This window comes from Sciurus vulgaris (genome assembly GCF_902686455.1).
Source record: "Sciurus vulgaris genome assembly, chromosome: 3".
In the NCBI taxonomy this organism is placed as follows: domain Eukaryota; kingdom Metazoa; phylum Chordata; class Mammalia; order Rodentia; family Sciuridae; genus Sciurus; species Sciurus vulgaris.
In genome coordinates this window covers 124127191-124147868 of record NC_136463.1, presented here as the reverse complement: position 1 = coordinate 124147868, position 20678 = coordinate 124127191, and the positions used below count along the sequence as shown (strand labels likewise).

Here is a 20678-nt window from a genome sequence, read left to right as displayed (position 1 = left end):
GACTGATTTTCACCCTCTTTCCACATCCTTAGAGGGCTGGTAGGTACTCAAGGCAAAGCCTGAGGACACTGAGCACACGACAAGCGGCGAGGGCTGACTGGCGATCTGCGAGTTGGGCTGGTTCTTAGGTTCGCCTGAGACCAAAAAAGAGACCTAGTCGCCAGCGGAACCCCAACGATGGGCAGAGGTTGCAACTCGACTCCGGGTGACGGAGGCGTGCGCGTGTGCGTGGTGGCGCTTCCGGCGCCGGCAGAGGTGCGGGTCACTTCTTGAGGTGTGGGGACGCTGCTGCACTAGGGATCTTGCACGCGCTCCAGCTCTCGCCGCCGCCTCTCAGAGCCCGGAGGACGGCGCGCGTCACCTGGGAGGCGGGTCGGAGGCTGGCCCTGTGCCCTGCGTCCCCAGCCCCGCCCTCAGCCAGTGGCACTGAAAAAGTGAGAGGCGGGAGGAAAGATCCGGGTTATATAGATTTCCCTGCAGGTCTGGTGTGGTCGAACCCTGTGAGCCCACATGTAAGAGAGGAAAAAAAATGAAGAAATTAAGGCTCAAAGAACTAGAGAGTCGCCTGCAACAAGTGGATGGATTCGAAAAGCCCAAGCTACTTCTAGAACAGTATCCGACCAGGCCGCACATTGCAGGTAGGGCGGCTGGTTCACCGTGCCCTAACTTCCGGGGTTAGCCCTATCCGCTTACTCCTTATGGAAAAGAAACAATGTGGATAGACGTCTAGAGAAATTCCGCTTCAAGATCACGTGTCACATTAGAGAGGCCTTAACACCGCAATGAGAGTCCCCCAGCCATCCCAACACACACACTTTATCGTTTTCCTGTTTGGTTTTCTGCGTACCTCTTAACACTGACTTTTTTTTTTTTTTTTTTTTTTTAATCTGTGTTTGTTTCTGTCATTGCATTATGAACTACTTGAGAGCAAGGAATTTGTTGGTCCTGTCCCCACCTGAATTCCCAGTGCATAGAAGAATTGCAGTACTAGTTAGGAGCTCAGTAAATATTTGCTAAGTAAGGATCAATTTCCTGTTAGAAGGAATTGCCAGGGATTGGAATTGCAAGGATTCCAATGCAGTCCTCTGCCTTATAAACGAATACTAGCGTTGGTAGTGGAAGGACTGAGCTTAGTAAAATCAGAGTATGGCTGTATAAAGAGAGAACACGTTTCAATTTTAACACATTACCTGAGAATTTGCACGGTTGCTTGATGCCAGAAATTGACACAGAGTACAGAAAAGAATATAGGGAGATCCATATTTAATAACTATGTTAAAGTGGTTGGAAAACAGGAAATTTCATTTGCTGAGAACAAGTGCAAGAGGTAATATTTTCCACTTCCAGAATAGTTGTTTCAGTTGCCAGTGAGAACCATGAAGAATATATACATACCTGCACTTAACTCTACAATATTGTTGTAGTCCCAACAAAAATCTACACAAAACTATTGTGCAAAACTGGGGAATGAAATTGATCAAATTTCTTCATGCACATGTAAATATGTCACAATGAATCTCACTATTATGTATAATTATAACATGCCAATAGAAATTAATTTAAACTGTGTCTAGGTTAAGACCAATTTTCTCAGTTTATATAATGACTACTTCTGGCTGTTGGGTTTTAGGGTTTTTTAGTGAAATACAATTTTTAAAAAAAATAAGTTATTTCACACCTAGTTTGTAGCATGCACACAGATACCAGCTTCAAAGTCACTAACATCCACATCACACGTTCAGTCTGAAATGATCCTATAATTGTGTTTTTTTTTAAATATATATATTTAATTGTAGGTGGACACGATTCCTTTTTTATTTTTATGTGGTGTTGAGGATTGAACCCAGGGCCTCACACATTCTAGATGAGTGCACTATTACTGAACCACAACCCAAGCCATATAATTAATTGTGTTTTTAATAAAAGCTTTGGATCCTCAGCCACTAGGGATGACCAGCAGCCCTTGTCGAGTTCAGATATCCACAGAGATTTATAAGTGGTATTATTCATGGTGAGCTTACAGTTAACCTTGTGTTCTTTCTCATCTCAGCAACTTTCTGCTCTGTTCCTCAGTTCTCTTTTATCAGTTATCATTTGTAGATTATGTATCTAGAGATATATATAAAAGGCATTTTTTTGTGGATGTAGATTATGATACCTGTGTTCTGATGAAAAACGTTGCAAAAAAGTTTTTTCCCTTTAATGCTAATGCTTGTTTGATATTAGTGGTTCCTAGACTTGTAGACTTCCCACATTAGTAAACTTTTAAAGTTGACGGATACAGGGCTTCCAAACTTACATTGTGACAAGGAAGGATTTTTTTTTTTGCGGTGCTGTGGATTAAACCCAGGGCCTCGCTACCAACTGAGCTATCTCCCCAGCCCAAGGAAGGGTATTTATAAATCTATTTACTTATACTATTTTATATAATCGATATTTCAGTATCAACAAAAAAAAAACTGATACACTTAGAGCAATGTTTTGAGTAGGGGACAGGAAAAATGAAACATCTTGACTTTCTCTTTCTCATTTTACTTGAGATACTGGTGACACTTTTGTCTTTCCTAGCATTGTCAGCAGAGACAGGTTTTTGGGAACCACTGATAGGTGTTATCCTCCTGGGTATTTTTTATTGTTGTCTTTTGTTTGTTTTTGACACAATACCTTTATTTTTATGTGGTGCTGAGGATTAAACTCAGGGCCTCAGGAATGCTAGGTGAGCACTCTACCACTGAGCTACAACCCCAAACCAGTGGTATTATCTTCCTTTATGGTGTTTCTTACTGCGTACCAAGTTATCTTTTTTTTTTTTTTTTTTTTTTTAAATAACGTGGAACACTTATTTGTACAAATTAAATGTTAGTCATAGATAACTTATTCCCTAATGTTTTTAAAATTGTGTTTTAGCATGTATGCTTTATACAATCCATAACACATATGATGACATTGAAAATAAAGTGGTTGCAGACCTAGGATGTGGTTGTGGAGTACTTAGCATTGGAACTGCAATGTTAGGAGCTGGGTAAGTGATCCAATTTATATTATTTGGGTATGGGGTGGCTTTAATAAGAAGTGTAAATAGGATCGACTGAATTTTATTCATGGGACTCTACCTGATGAAATGGGGGATCGATAGTTTAATGCTGAGTATATTTTGAATGTGCAGAATATAAAAAAACTATGTATTTGTTTATTTATAAGATGTGAATAAAGACAGGCATAGTGGCTGAATCCCAGAGGCTCAGGAGGCTGAGGCAGGAAGATAGCAAGTTCAATGCCAGCCTCAGCAATTTAGCAAAGCCCTCAGCAACTTAGGGAGACCCTGTCTCAAAATTTTAAAAAGGACTAGGGATATGACTCAGTGGTTGAGCACGCCTGGGTTCAATACTGGAACAAAAACAAACCAAAAAACAAACAAAAACAGAGTAAAAAATAAGTATAACAGAAGCAGTCCCTTTTATACAAACCTGAATTTCCAACCCCTGCCAGGTTGGTAAATCATGCTGTTGAAAAGTTACACCCACTCTTACTTTTGTCAACTGAGTTAAAAAGCATAAGTTAAATAACTACTTTTGTTTTTGTTTTGGGAGCTGTGAGATGCCAATGTTCGTGTTTTGCATTTATAGGTTGTGTGTTGGATTTGACATAGATGAAGATGCACTGGAAGTATTTAATAGGAATGTGGAAGAGTTTGAGTTAAAAAATGTGGATATAGTTCAATGTGATGTATGTTCATTATCTAACAGAATGTCTAAGTCATTTGATACAGTAATAATGAATCCTCCGTTTGGGACCAAAAATAATAAAGGTTAGTAAAAAGAATTAGATGTCCTTGTGTATTAACAGAAAAGCAAGTTTGTTTGTTTTTAATTTAATTTAATTGTTTTTAATTTTTTGTAGTTGTAGATGGACAGAATGCCTTTATTTATTTTTTTATGTGGTGTTAAGGATCAAACCCAGTGCCTTGCACATGTTAGGCAAGTGCTCTGCCACTGAGGTAAAGCCCCAGCCCTAGAAAGTAAGTTTTAAAGAACATTTTATTATTGACTGGAATAAGTGATTTTATCACTGTTCATTAAATAAACCAGTCTCCTACCTGTATAGCTATTATAATTTAAATATCAGTAATTTTAGGAATTGAATTTTTAATCTTTGTTTTTACAAATTTGTATTAAGTAAACTTTTATCATTTATGATAAATATATGGGATGATTTGCCTAGCCCTTGAATGATTATGAAACCTGTAAAGGATTTTGTACTTTTAGAATATGTCTTTGTTCTTCAGGGGTTGGTGCTAGGAATTGATCACAAACCTTCACCAATGCTAAGCACACATTCTTACCACTGAGCTGTATCCCCCACCCCTAAAACCTGTTTTTAATGTTTTAACACACCTGAGGTTTTCAGAATGTACTCATTGGTAACAGTGACTCACTGTAGCTATTAATTTTATGTGTACTGTGGGCAAGGAGGGTAGGAAGTCAATAAGAGAAGGAAAACACATGCATACTTCAAAAAGGATCCCTTACCCCTCACCCCACCAAGAGGATTCTGGATACTACTTTATGTGTTCCCTTCTCACCATTTTGAAAGTCATTATTTTGGGATATAACATTAAAATTAAATTATTACTTTAGCTTTATATTTTAACCAAGACAGTATAATTCTGGTTTAATTTATCAATGATAACAAAATATTTTAATATTTATTTGTACCCTGACTTGATGCAGAAAGAATTTGAAGTGCCTATTTTGGAGTTTGAGAAAAAAATGATTCTAAATTCTATTTATATAATATTCTACTTTGATAAAAGGTACATAATGTAAAATAAGAGTTTTTCTTTTCTTTTTTATTTTCTCTTCGTAGGAACAGATATGGCTTTTCTAAAGACTGCTTTGGAAATGGCAAGAACAGCAGTATATTCTTTACACAAATCTTCAACAAGAGAAGTAAGTTCAAATCACCATGATATTTTAGGTCATTTATTTAAAAATTGGTGACAATTGTTTCAAGGACTTGCTGTAAATGCTAACTTACCACAGTGCCTGTTACTCTTGACCTTTTAACATTTAGCACTTAGAAACTGAACTTTCCCTTTAAATAGCTATAATCTGTGACTAGCTTTTTTAAAAAATTTATTTTTTATTTATTTTTTTCATACATATGTATAGGGTAATAATGTCTATCTCATTCTACTTCCTTCTCATCCCTACCCACCCCAATCCCCCCTCCCTTCTGCATAGTCCAGAGTTCCTTCATTCTTCCCTACCCACCCCCAACTATGGATCAGCATCCACTATCAGAGAAAACATTTGGCCTTTGGTTTTTTGGAATTGGATTATTTCACTTATGATATTCTCCGACTCCATCCATTTACCTGCAAATGCCATAATTTCATTCTTCTTTATGACTGAGTAGTATTACATTATGTATATCTACCACATTTTCTTTATCCATTCATCTGTTGAAAGGCATCTAGGTTGGTTCCATAGTTTAGCTATTGTGAATTGAGCTGTTATGAACATTGATGTGGCTCCATCATTGTAGTATGCTGATTTTAAGTCCCTTGGGTATACACGGAGGAGTGGGATAGCTGGGTCAAATGGTGGGTCCATTCCAAGTTTTCTGAGGACTCTTCATACTGCTTTCCAGAGTGGTTGCACCAATCTGCAGTCCCACCAACAATGTATGAGTGGACCTTTTTCCCCAGATTTATTGTTGCTGGTTCTTGTAAATTTATTGTTCTTGATAATTGCAATTCCAACTAGAGTGATATGAATTCTTAGCTTTGATTTGCATTTCTCTAATTGCAAGAGGTGATGAACATTTTTTCATGTTTGTTGATCAGTTGTATTTATTCTTCTCTGAGGTGTCTGTTCACTTCCTTTGCCCATTTATTGATTGGGTTATTTGTTTTTTTGGTGTTAAGTTTTATGAGTTCTTTATATATTCTGGAGATTAGTGCTCTATCTGGGGCACATGTGATAAAGATATTTTCCCATTCTGTAGGCTCTCTCTTCACGTTATTGTTTTCTTTGCTGAGAAGAAGCTTTTTGGTATGAATCCATCCCATTTATTGATTCTTAATTTTACTTCTTGTGCTTTAGGAGTCTTGTTAAGGAAGTCAGGTCCTAAGCCAACATGATGAAGATTTGAGCCTACTTTTTCTTCTATTAGGTGCAGGGTCTCTGTTCTAAAGTGCCTAAGTGTTTGATCCACTTTGAATTTTGTGCAGGGTAAGAGATAGAAGTTTAATTTCATTTTGTTTCATGTGGCTTTCCAGTTTTCCTAGTACCATTTGTTGAATAGGCTATCTTTTTTCTAATGTTTATTTTTGGCACCTTTGTCTAGTATGAGATAACCATATTTATATGGGTTTGTCTTTGTGTCTTCTATTTTGTACCATTGGTCTACATGTCTATTTTGGTGCCAATACCATGCTGTTTTTGTTACTATTGCTCTGTAGTATAGTTTAAGGTCTGGTATTGTGATGCCTCCTGCTTCACTCTTCTTGCTAAGGATTGCCTTGGCTATTCTGGGTCTCTTATTTTTCTAAATGAATTTCATGATTGCTTTTCCTAGTTCCATGAAAAATGTCATTGCACTTAATCTGTATAATACTTTTGATAGTAAGGCCATTTTGACAATATTAATTCTGCCTATCCACGAACATGGAAGATCTTTCCATCTTTGAAGGTCTTCTTCAATCTCTTTCTTTAGCGTTCTGTAGTTTTCAATATAGAGGTCTTTCACCTCTTTTGTTAGATTGATTCCCAGGTTTTTGTTGTTTTTTTGAGGCTACTGTGAATGGGGTAGTTTCTAATTTCTCTTGCAGTGGATTCATCACTTATGGATACAAATGCATTTGATTTATGGTATTGATTTTATATCCTGTTACTTTGCTAATTCATGAGTTCTAGAAGTTTTCTGGTGGAATTTTTTTGGAACTTCTAAATATAGAATCATGTTGTTGGCAAATAGTGATAGTTTGAGTTCTTCTTTTCCTATTTGTATCCCTTTAATTTCTTTTGTCTGTCTGATTGCTCTGGCTAGAGTTTCCAAGACAGTGTTGAATAAAAGTGGTGAAAGAGGGCATTTGTCTTGTTCCAGTTTTTAAAGGGAATGCTTTCAATTTTTCTCCATTTAGAATGATGTTGGCTTTGGGCGTATGATAGATAGCTTTTAGAATGTTGAGCTATGTTCCTACTATCCCTAGTTTTTCTAGTGTTTTGAATATGAAGAGGCGCTGTATTTTGTCGAATGCTTTTTCTGCATGTGACTAGCTTCTTTATGAAAGCTTTGTCCAAACAGAACTATTATCAGAAAAGGTACTAGAATTCAGGAGTAGAGAAGATGGTATAACTAGGGTTAGCATGTTCTGGTTTGCCTGGGTAAGTTCTCGTGGGTTAATGCCTTTTCTGTGGCCTCACTGCAGTTAAGGGAGGCATTGTCCTAGTTTTTAAAAAAGTCTAAAGCAAAACAATTCTGAGTTCAGAAACCATGTATTTCACTACTCTTTTTGCCAGCACATAATGTGGGGTAAGATGTATTATAGGAAATTAAGAGGAGTGACAGTACCTTTTTCCTTGTCAATATAACTTAGTGATTAAGAAAGAACTTAGACTCTGGAACCAGATTGGACTGGATTCAAGTTTAAGCTCTGCTGTATCTCAACTATGTTTTTGGTAAAGCCACTTGAGCTTGTTTCCTCAACTATGGTGACCTATACTCTAAGTGTAAAGAACTCAGTATGCTATAATTGGTATAATTTTGAACATTAAATGAATTAATATTTACAAAGCACTTAGGTCAGAGTCTTGCATGGCTAATTGCTGTGTTGGCTATTATTTAAATCATATTTCTGTTAAGAGATTTTAAAAAGCCTTGTAGGAAAAATATTTTATTCATGAATAGTGCATAAGTACCCAGTTGAAAATAATAAATTCTAGAAACATGGTAATCTAATAACCCTAAAATAAAATCCAGTGGCTAAACAGAAATACACTGCTAACAATGAATAGTGGTAAATGTAAGCAGTCAATAGAATATATCATTTCTACTGGTAAATCTTAATATATGAAAGCGAATAGTAGTACATATTGCTGTCCAGAAAAGCCTTAAATGAACAAAGCAGTTTTAAATAGTAAATTAATAACTAAAAGTTAATAATTCTTTGTGAAGTTGTTCAAGAACTTTAGACCTATAAATCTCTAACACATTTGTTACTATGTATAGCAACACAGTTCAAAACACTAACCTCAAACAGCTTGGCTAGACCCTGTCTCCAAATAAAATATAAAAAAGTCTGGCAGTGTGGCTCTGTGGTTAAGTGCCCCAGGGTTCAATCCCCAGTACAAAAAAAAAAAAAAAAAAAAAAACTAGCCTAATTAGCAAATGAGGAGATTGAGGCACAGACTGAGTACTTTGCTCAGGGTTCCATAGCTAGTAAGTAGCAGTTTTATAGTTTAAAGGTAGGCAGTCTGGTTCTAGAGACCATGCTCCTAACTACTATGCAAACTGCCACTGAATTGCCCATGATCATGGTCTCTGCTAGTTTCCAGGATAGTTAGCTGTGTTGATAAAATAAGAAGAAATCATGAGTGCTTTATGTATTTTGATGCATTTCTGAAAGTTTATCACTTGAACATATGTAATTTGGTTCAGATTGTTAAATATATTGAAATGACTTGATTATAGATTCTCAAAACATTCATCTAGTTCTAATTTTTGAGTCTAATTTCTAATGAAATTTTAAGCTTAAAAACTTAAATAACAGGTTTTTAAAAATGTATTTAAAAATGAGCTCACATAAAAATGTTATTTATGTTTAGCATGTTCAAAAGAAAGCTGCAGAATGGAAAATCAAGATAGATATTATTGCAGGTAAGATGAATCTTAACCATAATTATCGAAGAGGGCCAACTGCATTAACCTAACCAAAATTTTTATTCAAGTGCTAAGGAAATATACTATCAAATGTTTTTCAGTGTAGCAAAATATGAATGATTGGTAATGGATTGTGTGCTTGTCTGTCTCAATTTATCCATTTTATTGAAAATTTCTGTTAGCACTCAGGTAATTTGTAATTCCAGGCCCAGACTATATCATCTAGTGAATAAAAACATGGGTTTGGAATTGATAAGATCTTGATTTGAAATCCATTCATGGAAAATGCCACCAGGTTGTGCCTAATTAACCTTTTTTCAATTTTCTAATTACATAGTTAAAAAACACTGAACTTTTTCTTTCTGGTGGGAGATAGAATATAAACGTCTACATCATAAGCTTGATTTTTTTTTTTTTTTTTTTTTGACAATACTGGGGCTTGAACCCAATACCACAGAGCTACATCCCCAGCCCTTTTTATTTTTGAGACAGGTTCTAAGTTGTCAAGGTTGGCTCAGACTTTGAATCCTTCTACCTCAGCCTCCCAAGTCACTGAGATTACAGATGTGCACAGCCACATCAGCTTTTTTGATATATTTTTCAATATATATTAGGTGATATTTGCAATCACATGGGAAAAACATATAACTAGAAGCTAACTATAACCCAAGTAATTTTGAAAATCCTTGAAATAAGAATGCAGTAAGGTGGCAGTGTAGCTCAATGGTAGAGTTCTTGCCCACCATGTGCAAAGCCCTGAGTTGAATTCCCAGCACCACACACAAAATAAAAGTTCAATGAAACATGTTTTTTACCTAAAAATAAACTTACCATGAATTGGTCCAGTGGTATTAAAATATCTAATTAGGTATATATACTATTTATAATTAGTCTTGGAATATTTAAAAGATCTATTAGTCTTCCTAGTATATTCAGTATTATTCCTCATGAAGTTTTAAGGTATTAACAATATGCAATATAGAGCACTTTTCAACAGTCATAGAATTTTAATATGCCAGAGCCTTGCTGCTTCAAACCTGGTCTTCAGATCATCAGCACTGACATTCCTGAAAGCTTAAGAAAATTTAAGGCTCTACTCAGTGCTGAGTTAAGAATCTCCATTTCAGGGCTGGGGAGATAGCTCAGCTGGTAGAGTGCTTGCCTCACAAGCACAAGGCCCTGAGTTCGATCCCCAGTACTGCAAAAAAAAAAAAAAAAAAATCTCCATTTCAATGAGATCCCGAAGTGATTTGATTGCACACTAAAATTTAAGAGCTATGACTCTAGGGTTAAAATCTGTTGCAAAATATGAAGGATAGGTAACTGATTGCCATCCTTCTAAAACAGATCAGTAATAAGAGTACAGTTTACATTATTAAGAATATGAAAAATGAGTTATTTTAGAAATTAGAAAAATAGCAACTTAGTACCATTACTAAAATGTGGACAAGAAAACTTCAAAATAAAGTCATTATAAGATTAAGTCAGCTATAGATTACCAATAAATTAAAAATAGAAAGGCTTATAATATTCATGACATTTATTTTCCACTTATTTCTCTACCCCTTTCCCTGTAACATCAAATTTTGGTATAGATGGATTAAATTAGCAGAAATACCTTACCCAGTTTGCCATGTCACTCTTGGGCAACTATCAAATCAGTACGTGGAGAAGTTAAATTTACGTCAGTAGGCTTACCAGCATTTGGAACTTTCTTAGTTTTGCTTTTATTTAAGGGTGGTGTTTGGAAATGTCATTTTTATCCTTACCTGTTGTTTTTTAGAACTTCGATATGACCTGCCAGCACTATACAACTTTCATAAAAAGAAATCAGTAAGTCTCTGGATTCTGGCCTGTCTTCATTCAGTATTGAAAAGCTTTGAAGGGTTGGGAATATAGCTCAATGGCTCACTTAATCCCTGGGTTTCATTCCCATTACTGCAAGGACAGACTGACAGAAAAGAAAGACAGTGAAGGGAATACACTTCTGCAGCAAGTTAACTGTTTCCACTGTTATTGAGTTGCCTGCGTAAACACAGAAAGCCAGCCTAGGAAATAAATTAACTGTCGGAAGGGCCCATAACCAACAGCCAATAAATACTTATAAAAAGTTCTTTCTCACAAACACTTTGGGGACACAAAAAGGAAATATAAACAAGTTTTTGCTCTTTTTATATAGTATATATTTTATTAGTTTGTACTAATACATTCTCATATTACAAAGGCAATTTAGTGGAAGAATCTTCCTTTTGATATTTGAATCTTCTGAACACAAACAGAACTATACATTAAAAAATAAAACAAAACAAAATACCCTCACTTGGATATCAGAAAAAAAGACAAGTTAAACAAAAATTTTTCCTTTTTTCACAGGTGGACATTGAAGTGGACCTAATTCGGTTTTCTTTTTAAAAGTTCCAAAGACAAAAAGCAGCTTAAAACCTAACTACAATGAATTAAAAAAAAAAAAAAAAAAAAAAAAAAAAAAAAAAAAATTATTTACTAAACTACTGGTCTCCGGCACCATTTTCTGTTTTCTGTTGCTTTGATGCAGGCTCTTCTTCGTCTGTTTCTTCTCTTGCTCTTTTCACTGTTCCTAAACAATAAAAGAATGAATTTTTAGTGAATTCAATTAATTTTTAGTAAATGTTAGTGTTGAGCACAATTATTAATAAAGTATGCTGTCTTCCACTTGTAAAACTGCATGACCAAGGTAAATCATAATTCAAGAATGTCACATATGTAAACCATATCTCTGACAAGTAACTTCTCATAAAGTATACATTTCTCATGAAACTACCAAAGAATTTAGAAAAAACTTACCTGCTGCACCATTTTCATCACGGTCTTCATCACTATCAAATTTTGTTTTCTTGCCCTGAAACTGTACTTTTCCTTTAGACCCAGGCTGGGCAGGTTTATTACCCTTTCCTTTTCCTTTAAATCTGCGACCTGTAGAGGCATAACTGAGAACTTAGTAAAGAAAATATTTGAAGTCTGTTGTGTTTTTGAACACTGACTAAAATTTTCACTCAAGTAAAATAACCAAACTGTGGAAATATCAGAATGAATGACCTTTTGACTTCCATTTGTTTAGGGATTCTTGTTGGTCTTCTATGATTTTTTTCAAAGCAGCTTTTTCCACGTCTCCTTCTAGTACTTCCCAAGTCACTTCTTTGTTCCTTAATTGTAAGTTACCATTGTTTGCATCTTTGGCTTTATCCAGTGCTTCCTTGGCTTTTTCTTTAAAGAGAATAATTCCCTAACCAAGTACAAAAAGTAAAAATCACACCCTTTAGTTTGTAGTCCCCCAATTAAATTTTTTGTTCATAGTATAGTAACTTTTTCCTGTCCTGCAATTCCTCTATGCCATTACTAACATCAATGAATTTTACTGAACCAAAAGCTATTCAGAAAATATCAGATGTCACATCACTGATAGGAATAATGAAAAGTAAGTATTTTAATCAACACAATTTATAAATTATTTTCTACTAATTTTAAACTTTATGGACTTTCAAACTGAGCTCCAAAAAGAATATAAATTTTTTCCAAACCTCTTTTGCTCCTCTGACAAAGTCTATCCATTTTATTTCACCATGATTTGAAAAAAGGATGTGCAGATCTTCTCTACAGGTCTGATCATCTAAGTCACCTGAAAATTTCAGCAAACATCCAATCTTTTCTTCTAGAGATTTCTATGGAAATACACAAAGCAATCAAAAAAGTTTCTTACCACATATCAGAAACCAAAATGCTATTTTAATGTAGTTTAAGTTTATTCTCCTTTGTTATTTACAACTGCTTCTCATTTTAACTTAATTTCTTTTATAAATGACATTTACCTATGAACTATATAAACCTGATTAATAAACTTGGCACAATAATTTTAGGTAATATTTCTATATTACTTTAATGAAATGATAACCATAGATGCGCTTACATATTTTCTTTAAAAAGTTCTCAGACATGTTGGGGATTGTAGCTCAGTAACAGAGCACATGCTTAGTTTATGCACGGTCCTGGTTTAAATCCCCAGCACTACACACACACATTTTCAAGACTTTTAAAAGTTATTCTAATATATGTATTAGATATCAGTACTATATACTTACCATTTCAGCATCTTCTGCTAACTTTTGTTTTTCTTCTTGCTCTCTACAAATAAACATGATTTAATTATAATTTTCCCACCTATATAAAATTGAATCTTAATAAATAACCTAATCATGACCACGAAGTTACTTAATTACCAAAGCCAGTCCTTAGGTTTTCTGGTTAGGCAATGCTAGACTACAATGTAATATGTCCTCAGATGTAATAAGGCAGCTTAAACTGTTTCAAGCCTGTTTCCAAGCTTTACATAATTTATATATGTCACAGTTAGTTCAATATACTTACTGCTTAGCTCTTAACTTAGCTTCCACTTTATTTTGCTTTCTTTCTTCATTTTTCTTTGCAAAGTAATCTTCCCTAAAGAATGTAAAAATACAAAGGCCAAGGTCATGAGAACAAAGGTAAGACTGCAAAGTATTTGGAATAATTTAAGACATGGCACAGCAAGGAATGTCGCAAATATTTTCTATCAAGGCAATCATCTAAAGATTCACAATATGTGAAGGAAGTTACTTTTTAAATGACAGTTTTACTATGATAAAATTCCCCTTTTTAAAGTGTACTTTCAATGTTTTAGCATACTCAGAATTGTACAACCATCACTAATTTTAGACATTTTGTGACCCCCAAAAGAAATCCCATATCCACTATCCAGTCTTGCATTAGTTTTCACTTATCACCCCATGAATAGAAAAAAAAGGTCAGGAGTCATGTAAATGTTTCATAGTTTTCTATAGTGAAAACCTAAAATCCCCAATCCCAAGAATATTGCCCAGCAATTATGAAAATTATGTTAAAAATTTAATTTTGACTATTTAACACTGATAGCATGCTTTATCACAGTGGATCTCTAAAGTCAATCAGGTTTAACATGTAGCACTTAGAAGACTATATAATGCAAAAGTAAGGCACTATGGCCCTACAACTACTACGAAAATGCTCCTGGTTCATCCTCATTTTAAAGATACGTGTACACAAGAATGTGATTCAAGTCTCCATTCTTTGTACTTTATAAAAACATATATAGACTATGAAATAGAAGAACAGTGATTTATTCTTCGACTGCACAAAAATTCCAACTTTAGTAGCCTGACTGTAAATTTTAGATGCAAAGTAAGTACTAAAACTTAACTTTCCTTTTTAGTTGATAATAGTGAAAAGGTACTAATAAACACTCTCTTATAGTCTCAAAGGACAAGTATACTTCCAACTGAAAAAATTTCAAGCATTTCTCAAAGGATTCCTAAGAATAACAAAAATATTAGCCTCATTGGATCTAATAGTCCATGTTTCTTATTCCAGTGTGTCAATCAATTCAAAATAAGAAGCCAGAAGAAACAACAGTACAATTACATACTTAAAAAGTATTAGCAGATCTGTGTCTTTGTACTTTTGGCCAGGGGTCTCTACAAACTTCTTAGCAGAGTCAATGCTATCAAACACAGCAAATATTGATCCCTAAAAAAAAGGGAGGAAAAGAAAGGATTTCTTTTAAAGTTATGTCCCACATATTTTACAACTAGAAAAAGTCTATAATCATACTATCATACCTTAAATGCTTTGTGCAATGTCCTTCTCATCTGAATATTCAGTACCTGACCTTTATCTTCTAGCCATTCTTTTATGTCATCAAGGGTTGCATCAGTTGGGAAGCCTTTCTGTAAAGTGGGAATATATGTTCAAATAAGGTAAACAATTCCCCCAAAGTTCTTATTCATTTTATCTTGAAATGAAGCCAGGATACACATTCTCTATCTCTTTCTCTTCCTGTCTCAATCATTTAACAGACTTGCTCTCCAGTGCAATGAAAGTGACTCACCTGATATTTGTTTTAAAATAACTAAGTTGGAACAGAGAAAAAAACATTATTCACATATTAAACAGTACTAAAGTTCAATACTGGTACATTATACTATTCAATCTACTTCTGTAACTTTCTGAAACTTTCTATAATAAACCATTTTAAAATCAATACACTAAAGAAAATTGCTGGAGAGTTTAGGTGTTGCTAAGTAAAATGAATTGAGTTTTTTTCATTTAACCCTCAATATTTCAATTAGGTAGAAAATATCCGTATTTATGAGAATACCATTTAGAAAGGTTCAGAACACTGCCAAAGACATATAGTGAGGCAACCTGTGAATTCTGAGCCCTTATTTACTCCACTGTTTTCTTTCTAAATAAATGTAAGATATTTAATGCATTAAAGACCTACTTACAATATAAACAGATCTGTTTTTTACATCATTTTTATATTCATCAGTCACTTCTGGGAGGGGTTTGCTTGGAGATCTTCTGATTTTAGTTTTGTCTTCACTAATTTCCATAAGTTCTGCCTTAGATTTGCTCAGTGCTTCCACAATTACATTAAAGTCTGTTGTTAGGCGGTTTAACCTGAAGAATACATACGTAACAATGTTAAGACTTAGCAGACACACTCATTACTAATAGAAAACCTAAAGGTGCAGCTGGGGAGATAGCTCAGCTGGTAGAGTGCTTGCCTCCCAAGTACAAGGCCCTGGGTTCAATCCCCAGTACTGCAAAAAAAAACAAAACAAAAACCCTAAAAGGCACTGGGGCTGGGCGAACAGCTCAGCATGCAAGAGGCTCCAGGTTCAATCTCCAAAATGCAAACAAAACCAAAAGATTTTTTACCTGTTGAATTTTATCATTATTTCCAAAGGTACCCAGCCTTCATCCAACTTGATCTGTTCCTTTAAAAATTTGTCTCGTGGTAAATTGAAGTCTCCAAAATAATACTGTGAGATAATTACAATACATTTCAGATTTCAGAGCACTGATAGTACTAAGTCCAATACTGGCATTTTTTTTTTAAACTACCATTATACTACCAACGTCTGTTCTTTAAAAATGTACGTCATAACTTACAAGAACCAACAACCATTCTTCCTAAATTTAATATAATGTTTATAATACAAATTAATAAAAAGATAAAACTAAAGTATTGATTACTGGAACAGTGTAATTAACAGATGTGTCAACAGAACAGAAAGCCTTAAAAATATATTTAAAGACCAATTATATAGGGCTGGAGTGGCAGCTCAGTGGTAGAGTGCTTGCCTAGTAGGTGTGAGGAACTGGGCTTGAAATTCAGCACCACATTAAAAAATAAATAAATAAAATAAAGGTATTGTGTCCATCTACAACTAAAAATATGTTTCTAAAAAAGATCAATTAAATGAAAAACCTCATTTTTAATCAATGTGGAAAGAATAGACTGTTAAAAGTACTGGAATAAACTGGCTAATCCAGTTGAGTTTTTAAAAGTTAAAAATAAGTGTTCATCTAATTTAAGCATGGAGGCACTCAATTAAAATGCCAAGAAGGGATGTAGCTCAGAAGTGGTAAGAGTGTTAAATGCTTAGCATGTGCAAGATTCAATTCCCAGGATCAAGAAAACAAACAAACAAACAAACAAACAAAAAAAAAAAAAAAAACAAAAAAAAAAAAGAAAAGCTGGGCATGCACACCTGTAATCCCAGTGGCTTGGGAGACTGAGGCAGGAGGATCACGAGTTTAAACCCAGCTTCAGCAACTTATTGAGGCCCTAAGCAACTCAGCGAGACCCTGTCTCTAAATAAAATATAGAAAAGGCTGGGGATTGGCTCAGTGGTTGAGCACCCCCGGGTTTCAAACCAAACCAAACCAAACCAAAAAAAAATAAAGAAGAAAAAAACCAATATGACTATTGGAATGTCAAAAGTAGCATGAAAGGAAAAGTAGTTTAAGGTTTTTATAAACTAAGAAGAATGGAGGGAAAAAAAAAAAAGTGAACAATTATAGAAAAATAAGGACATTAAAAAAATTACAAAAAGTATCTGTCACATTATGTACAACCACAGAATAGGAAGTTATCCTCCATGTATATATTTCAAAATATATTCTACTGTCATGTATAACTAAAAAGTATATGTGTATTATAAACATAAAAATCTAACCTTATTATTAAGCAAAAAAATACAATGAATAGCAATGAGATAGCATTTCCCCCCTAACAAACTGGCTAAAATTATTTTCCCCCCACAAAGTGGCTAAAATTCTTAAAAAAAAAAAAAACAACAACAAAACCTAGCATTGGCCTAAACACAGAGAAATGATCACGCAGGTAGAGATGTTAACTGGAAATATCAAAACTTAAAAAAAACGTACATAACTCAAGTCAAAATAGTTTCTTCTAGGAATTTTATCTTAACAGTCATCAGTAAGCATGTCTACTAAGATTCATATGAGGAATATTCACGGCAGGCACAATGGCATGTGCCTTAATTTCAGCTATTGGGAAGGCTGAGGAAGGAGGATCACAAATTCAAGTCCAGCCACGGCAACACAGGAAAACTCTGTCTCAAAATCAAAATTTACAAGGGCTGAGATACAGCTCTGTGGTAGAGCATTTGCCTCGCGTGCATGAGGCCCTGATTCAATCGCAGTACCCAACAAAACAAACAAACAAACAAACAAAATCATAGAACTATTATAGTTAAAATTTAGAAAGAGCCTACATATTAAGGAGGGGAATGAATAATAAATTATTGATGGCATAAAAAACTTCATTCCTCAAAACACATCCAGTGATTGGTGGGAGGAAAAGGAAGGAAATAAAAATTATGTTAGCTATTTACCACACTGGTAGGGAATGTTTAGGAAATCTCTTTACTTTCACACAAACTGCTATGAATTTAACACTGCTCTAAAAAATAAGTCCATTAAAAAAAATTACATTAGTCGGGCACAAGTCCACCTGTAATCCCAGGCTCAGGAGGCTGAGGCAGAAGGACTACGAGTTCAAAGTCAGCCTCAGCAAGTGAGGCTCTAAGCAACTCAGTGAGACCCTGTCTCAAAATACAAAACAGGGCTGGGGATATGGCTCAGTGGTCGAGTGCCCCTGAATTCAATCCCCAGTCCCCCAAAAAATAAATTAAAAAAAAATTAATTAGTGTGAGTATGGAGCAAAGGCTTTTAATCTGATTACTTCAAAAGGGTAGGATTACCACCTTATGAGGAAGATACTATTATTATCCCCAGTAAAAACTGGGATACTTTTGTAGTTCTTGAGTTTCCTAACCTGGCTTCACCCAAATAAAACTGTATACTATTATATGTTCATCTAATTCTAAGAATCAAAGACAAGATATGTACTGAATTAAATATCCTTCTTGTTATTTGAGGCCCTAAATTTCCCTCCAAGGAACTTATTTTTGCAGTTTAATAGTATAAGAATCATACCTCGATTTGATGACAGATTTTGGCCTCCAGAGCAGCCATTTTTTCATTATCACCATTTTCAGCCATTGTGGCTATCTGTAAATTTTCCCAAATTGGTAGAAAATGATTATTTCTTTTAACACAAAACTTAAGACCAGAAAGAATGTTTAGAAATTAATATGCCATTGTTTTCTTAAAAGTCAAGAATTTTCTAATTTCACATATTCAGTTTCTCTACTCAGTTCTCAAATATCTGAACAGAGCTACACTTTGGAATAAGTGATGGGAAATTCCCAACGATTAGCAGCTTGTAAGATCAATATATGCACCTTATCTGTCAGTATACCACTATGGCTCTCCTTGCTATGTTTGGTGTAGTTTCTTTTAAAATTAGTCATGGATGACTTATAAAAACGTTATCAGCAACTAAGGTATCATAACTTTCACGGAAAAAAATTAAATATTCAAATTATGAGGATTAGACACTACGTGAAGAAATATATGCAAATTTGAGAACGTGGATACGCTAAAACCACTGCGGTGGGCGGGTGGGAGACAGGTTGTGTTCAATAATCCACTAACATTGGTTAACTTTATAATCAGTTTTCTGATATAAGCACTGCAGGGGGAAAAAAAGCTGTGATGCTGGTTTGCTAGAAATCACAAACCAAGTCGTCTGACTTCAAGTTACTTGCCTCTAGTGCTCTACTAAACCACCCAGAGGTTCATACGATACAAAAGTATATTCGTGAGAATTCATCGAGAACGTCGAATCTAGTGATGAGTTATTGATGGTACACTTCTTGGAAGCATCACCAAATACACTGAATTTGCTATTTAATAACCGGAATACCCAATGGAAGCTCATGCAATGGGGATATTTATGGCCCACTACAGAATTTCGATCTTAAGCCCTGGTTTGTGTACCACACCTACAACGGTAATGTAGGATCTCTCAAAAAGCAAACGATGAGATAAACGAACTTATTTAGTCCCCCCGAGACTTCTTTGGCCTACCCAATTCTGCAACTTCGTTTCAGTAGATCTACTTTCCCAGAACGTACAAATGGAACTGAGATACGACCCACGCTCACCCATTTCACACAGAAGCAGCTCTGTTGGGAATGGAGGAGGATTCTAAGAGCCCAGGAGACATCTGTGACCCCAACTTCTCTGGCTTCTAGTCAGTCCCCACAGATCCCATGGAACCCTCTGGTGTTTTACCCAGCACCGACCTCCCCAGAAATTTACAGAAGTGGCTGAAACATCAGCCTTGGGCGGGACTGGGAAGCGGTGGAGGTAAGAAACCGAAAGAACGCAGTGGGGGATGTGGGCAGCCTCTACCCAAAGACCTCATCCGAGCCGCGTCTCAGCAACACAGGCTCCCCTGGGCCACGTGGGGAACCCCAGGCGCCCGCATTCCTCGCCGGGGCCGGCTCGGCAGCCTTGCCGCGGCCCGCAGCACAGCACTCCGCCTCCGGCTGCGGCCCACGCGGCGCTCCGCCCGAACGTGCGGGAGGCGAGGAGTAGATGCGTCCCGCGGGCGGCAGCAAGGAAAGGGACGCGCCGTTGCGCACCAAGCAATGCAGACTCTTTTATACCTTCTCATTAGCTACCGAGAAGCTCACCTTTAAGATCCGGGCCCTGCAAGCGCGCCACAAGCTCACTAACAACGACCGACCGCCTCTACTTCGCAGCGCCGCCGGCTGGCCTAACGCGCTCAAAGATGGGGGCCGTCCCGGCAGCCCTTGCGGGCCGAGTGGGCGTGGCCACGGACGAGCCAGAGCCGTCGCTCTGAGCATGCGCTACGGTCCCACGGCTCCCACGGCCTGCAGAGTCCCGCCCTCACTCGGAGGAGATTGGGCGGAAACATTCTGCAGGGTGTTGAGGGATGGCTGATAATTGGTGTTGGGATAAACGTTTAAGTGTTTATGGACGGGCATTTGTATCCCAGCCTTTCCTCTGACTCTCCTCCATTCATATGAATCGTTTGCTGTTTTATCTTTTCAAAAAAAATTATTTTAATATATATCTAAATCACATCGTGTTGTAGTTCTAAAAAATAAGCGAAATTTTTAAAAACCAAAGATTTGTGGAATCCTGGAGTTTGAGAAAACAATAGAGTGTTTAAGAGCTTAGTTCTGGAGTCACTGCATTCAAATATCGGTCCTGTGTAAAAACTGCGACCTTGGGCAAGTCAGTTAACTTATCCCTCGTGTATAAAATAAGGCCAATGATAACTATTACCTATTTAAGCAGTTGTTTGAGGATTAAACATGATGCAATGTGTATGCATTGATGGCCATACAGTAAGAGGAGCAGCCCATGTTAGTTTAAACCCCATTCCCAAAAATGACCTTAGAAAAATAAAATGTTGGACTGGGGTTGTGGCTCAGTGGCAGAGTGCTTGCCTAACATATGTGAGGCACTGGTTCAGTCCTCAGCACCACATA

The 20678-nt window shown here is 36.0% G+C and overlaps 2 protein-coding genes across 2 annotated transcripts; one reads left to right on the top strand and one right to left on the bottom strand.

The window, feature by feature from the left end:
- Nucleotides 1-291: 291 nt before the first annotated feature.
- METTL5 (methyltransferase 5, N6-adenosine) lies at nucleotides 292-11518 on the top strand. Its single transcript, XM_079135509.1, has 7 exons — nucleotides 292-638; nucleotides 2908-3022; nucleotides 3627-3808; nucleotides 4867-4949; nucleotides 8832-8883; nucleotides 10670-10719; nucleotides 11260-11518. The coding sequence occupies exons 1-7, from the start codon at nucleotides 530-532 to the stop codon at nucleotides 11296-11298; spliced, it is 630 nt and encodes a 209-aa protein (XP_078991635.1). The 5' UTR covers nucleotides 292-529; the 3' UTR covers nucleotides 11299-11518.
- Nucleotides 11046-19989, bottom strand: SSB (small RNA binding exonuclease protection factor La). Its single transcript, XM_079135491.1, has 12 exons — nucleotides 19854-19989; nucleotides 18247-18321; nucleotides 15658-15761; nucleotides 15222-15396; nucleotides 14553-14660; nucleotides 14360-14460; nucleotides 13288-13359; nucleotides 13002-13044; nucleotides 12444-12584; nucleotides 11962-12148; nucleotides 11710-11838; nucleotides 11046-11482 (listed from the first exon to the last, which is right to left on the bottom strand). The coding sequence occupies exons 2-12, from the start codon at nucleotides 18310-18312 to the stop codon at nucleotides 11394-11396; spliced, it is 1215 nt and encodes a 404-aa protein (XP_078991617.1). The 5' UTR covers nucleotides 18313-18321; nucleotides 19854-19989; the 3' UTR covers nucleotides 11046-11393.
- Between the last annotated feature and the right edge of the window lie 689 nt (nucleotides 19990-20678).